Below are 4,778 nucleotides of genomic sequence, written 5' to 3' on the forward strand. Positions count from 1 at the left end.
TCCGATATTATATTGTATTTGGCAGAAAATATAACATTTTCCAATTTCCATCTTGTCGGGACGTGTTTGTGCTAAAGGGGAAAGTTAAGAAATTAAGGTTCAAACAAAGTAATTAAAGAAATTCGAGGAGTGCAGCTGCAACTTTCCGTGATAGACATGAAACAATTGAACACAATAAATAATAAATAAAATTCATCAAGTTCATATAAGTGCCGACTCCTCAAGCTCCACCGTCCAACCGGCCAGTAGCCGCCGCCCGACGGCAGTCCTGCCGCCATTTATACCTCGGTTTTTTCCACTCTTTTACGCTCTGATTTCCCGTTTCTGTTGGATTTCAATTTTTCCTTCGAAAAACGGCTGCTGGAAGTTTCGGGTTTATGTATGAACTCAGCAGTCCTTGTTTTATTAGCTTCAATTTGAATCTAGAATTGGAATTTATCAAAAAAAATAGTATTGTATTTATTTAGTGTTTATTTGTAGAGATTTTTTGAAGTGAAAAATGATTTTTGTGAGAATGTGCAGTTAAAAAGTAGGGTGTTCAGTTATGAATCCGCGAGCAAAAATTGATTTGTGATTGAATACGAGTTTTGAGGGGAAATGATTGGAAAATGAGTTTGAGGAAAAATGATTTTCAAATAAGCAGTGGCAAACAAACGTTTACTGCATTTTATGTCTACATGTAACATGTGTAAGATGACAGATTAGTCATAAGGTATAGAAGAAATAATTGATGCAATATGAGTTCTTCACCTTGAGCATTTGGGAATTCTCTGAATTTACTGCGCCATTTAATGTTCTCGCCTTGACAGCGTTGTCTCACCATTTGCACATTCACAATTTAGTAACTAATGCTTTATGATATTATAATCAAGTTAACTTACTCTTAACGAGTAGAATACTGTGTTGCAGCTCACTGTGGATAAAGAGTAACACACATGAATAGCAGCAGTAACAGACAGAGAAACCTTGGGGGTGGGGTTCAATACATAATGGACTATCTGAAACGAATGCAAGCAGAGAATCCAGCTTTCTTTTACGCAATTCAGGGTGATAATGAAGAATCCACAGGAAATATTTTCTGGGCCAGTGCAACTTCAAGGATGAACTACAACTACTTTGGGGACACTGTTAGAGTTGATACAGCTTATAAGACTGACCACTATAAGGTACCTTTTGTCACATTCACCGGTCTAAATCATCATGCTCAGCCCGTCCTTTTTGGTTGTGCATTGCTTCTCAATATGTCTGATGATTCATTAATCTGGCTCCTCCAAACATGGCTCCAAGCAATGTCCGGACGCCACCCTGTCTCCATGATAACTGACCCTGATCAACTCATTCAGATGGCAGTGGCGCGAGTTCTTCCAGAAACACGCCATCGCTTTTGTAAATGGGGTATATTTAGAGAAACACAGGAGAAACTGGTGCATGTATGTCAAACAAGTCCTACATTTTATATTGAGTTAAAAAAATGTGTCAATGAAGTTGAGACAGCTGAGGAGTTTGAGTCACAGTGGGCAGCCCTCCTGGAGAGATTCTACGTCGTGGATAATGAATGGCTTGAGGCTATGTATAATGCACGTGAACAGTGGGTCCCTGTCTATATGCGGGACGTGTTTTTTGGGGAATTGTTCCGAGTGGAACACAGTGAGACCAGAAATTCATTCTTTGATGGGTTTGTGGATGCATCCACCACTATACAATCATTCTTTAAACAATATGAACAGGCTATATCAGGCTGGCATGAAAAGGAATTGAAGGCAGACTTTGATACTACTAATACTGCACCAGTTTTGAAGACGCCCTCACCTATGGAAAAACAAGCTGCTAACCTCTACACAAGGAGGATATTCATGAAATTCCAAGAAGAATTGGTCGAGACTCTTGCTAATCCTGCAACTAAAATTGATTGCTCAGGAACAGTCACAACATATCGGGTAGCCAAATTTGGGGAAGAGCACAAAGCGCACACTGTTCAGTTCAACGCATTTGAGATGAAAGCTAACTGTAGCTGTCGGATGTTTGAATTTTCGGGTATCATTTGCAGACATGTACTATCAGTATTTAGAGCAAAAAACGTTCTTACACTCCCTACTGAGTATGTATTGAAACGTTGGACAAGAAATGCAAAAAGTGGTGGTGGAGATGGTATGAGTGAACATGCTTCCCAGCTGCCTTGTAATTATAGGGAGTCTGTAAATGTTCGTTATAATAATCTACGCCAAGAGGCTGTAAAATTTGTAGAAGAAGGTGCAAAATCCATACATGTATATAATGTTGCAATGCATGCTCTACAAGAGGCTGCAAAGCAGGTTGCTGCTGCTAAGAGTAAAAGTCCTGGAGCCACGCAGGGAACCAATTTTGCAAATGGAAGCAATCAAGAAAATCATGGAGGCAAGGAAAATCAAGCAGCATCATATTTATCCATGGTTAGATACTTCAGACTTCCTTTCTCTTTCTACACTACAAGGAATTATCATGTTAACTTCCTAGAGTCTAGAGATTGTATATTCTGTTATTTCTTACTCGTTTTAGTTTTTTGTGGTGTTACAATTAAGGAAAATGTAGATATGAATGCTCTTAAGTGGTCCTAAATATGAAGCACTTAAATTTCATGAATTTCTGGATGAATATTTTTTTGGTTAGGAAGCTGTATGCATATTTGCTAACTGTAAACTTCTAGATCTTACTTGTTTATAGAATATGGATAAAGAGTAAGATATTGAGTTTCAAACTATAGAATCAAAATATTTAAATAATTGTGTTTCAAACCATAGAATCAACATATTTATTTACGTAATGTTCGAAAAGGCTTAATTGTGTATTGAGGCATTTTATCGCAGTGAGACAAGGTGTAAGCTTGAGACAAACCAATAAAATACTCAAAAGAATATAGAAGCACTAAAACATGGTTAAATAAACCATGAATCATCTAAAAAGTTCATACTCAAATAAATTAACAACATTAATGGTATGACTTGCAAACAAACACGAAGAATAGCAATATAGTAGCAAGAATAGATTCTCAAATTAGTAATAACAAAATTGTGTTCTACTACAAGTAGAGAGTCTAGAAGTCTCCTATGCCATCACTACAATCCTTAAGAGAATAATTTATTTGATTATTTGATCATCCTCCATTACTATTGAGATTTTTCTTATTCGTCCTTATCATGCTCCACTTGCAATGTTGCACTTCCTTCCCTTTCCCTTCTTTATCAATTCAAAGGCATAAAAGACAAAATAAAAGAACCCATGAATTGTTGTAGCTAGAAAGAAAATATCTAAAAAAAACTTGAGGTCAGTGATAAAATGCCCAAAAGGCAATGCATAGCTTTAAAGTCTAAGTTGAGGCGTAAGCCTCAAAAGTTTTTTAGAACAATGGTTTAACATCGAAATAAAGATATGGAGGGGAATACTTAGTCTAAGAGATAGTGTGGCTCATATGCTAGAGCTAATAACGGTGGTCCAAGTGGAAATTTTGGGATTTATGGGCTACTTGGTGGCAACTTTTGGAACATGGATTCATGAAAAATTATAATTATATATATTTAAAGTTGGACATATATATCAGTGAGGTTAGAGGTGGTATTATGGGGTCCTTTGGGCAGCTTAAGCTTGTGAAGGGTTAATGTGAATTCCAAGTTTTAAATTCTCGAGTATCACTAAAATTTTACTCAAGATTTCAAAATAACATAAATTTGTATGTAATCATCGATGCAATAGAAAGACTAATGATTAAAAATAATAATAAATTTTGATAATGACTTAAATCCATTACATAAAAAAATTTACTCCAAAATTATTCCTTGAACATAGTTAATAAATCTTGCTCATTAGCCGACTCCTCTCGTCTGTCTCAAACACATAGTTTCCTGTAAGGGGCTTCAAGGGGTGAGATATACTCTAAGCATACACCACAAATTTGCAAATCATGTTAAAATTTCATAAATTGATTACATCATAATATACATAAAGAAGGCACAAGAAAAAACTGAACTTAGGTGGTAGAGATTTTTTGTGCATTGTGTTACTAAACTTTAATATTCTTATCCTGAACATATTCATATAGGACCCATAAGTTTTATCCTAATAATAGTAACCTCATAATAATAGTAATACCATATAAAAATTACTTAAACATACTTATTTGCTTGGAATTAAGATGATGTGTGAAAAATCCTTGAAACAACTCAACTTTTGCCCTTGGTTTGTTAAATCAAAAGTACTTTAGTGGTGTATTTGCATGTGTATATGCACGTGACAGGAAAGAGAGATGTGTGTCATGCAGTGTGGTGGATGTGCTAAAGTAGTGACTATATTTATAGGTTAAGAAGAGATTGATTAATGAAGTTAACTTTTGATTATGAATATTTCATTTTTTTGCAATGGTGCAAAATTCTTTTGAAAAACATTTGATTACTTGATCATATAATTATGGTATCTATTTATGTATAATGCACATAATGCATAGCTAAAGCAACCATGTATATGAAAATTGGCTGTTTGTCTTTTGTATATGTTTAATATATAAAGTAAATTAAAATCAATGATTTATTAGTGCATTCCGTTATTCATTTTGTAGAATACGTTATTGTACACTAATATATATTTATGTATTAAAGCATATAATACATAAACCATATATTTGGTTTGCAATATCAATTTCTAATCTTTCCTTAAAACCCTTTTAATTAAGCCCCTGTGTTGACAACCATTAAAATGAGATTTTTTTTTCTTTTTCTTTTTTTTTTTTTTTTTTTTTTTTTTTTTTTTTT

General features: G+C 34.4%; 1 protein-coding gene across 2 annotated transcripts in view; it reads left to right on the forward strand.

Annotated features, from left to right (window-relative positions):
• Positions 1 to 106: 106 nt before the first annotated feature.
• LOC111383209 (protein FAR1-RELATED SEQUENCE 9-like) overlaps positions 107 to 4,778 on the forward strand; it is an 11,931-nt gene continuing 7,259 nt past the window's right edge. Inside the window, exons 1-2 of one of the 2 annotated variants that reach the window (XM_023007289.1) lie at positions 107 to 288; positions 910 to 2,622. In XM_023007289.1, the coding sequence (XP_022863057.1) occupies positions 936 to 2,594 (1,659 nt within the window). In that variant the 5' untranslated portion in view covers positions 107 to 288; positions 910 to 935 and the 3' untranslated portion in view covers positions 2,595 to 2,622. Of the gene's footprint in view, positions 380 to 909; positions 2,623 to 4,778 lie in introns of those variants that run through there. The other variant, XM_023007288.1, reaches the window with a different exon arrangement.

This window comes from Olea europaea, unplaced genomic scaffold (genome assembly GCF_002742605.1).
Source record: "Olea europaea var. sylvestris unplaced genomic scaffold, O_europaea_v1 scaffold2628, whole genome shotgun sequence".
In the NCBI taxonomy this organism is placed as follows: domain Eukaryota; kingdom Viridiplantae; phylum Streptophyta; class Magnoliopsida; order Lamiales; family Oleaceae; genus Olea; species Olea europaea.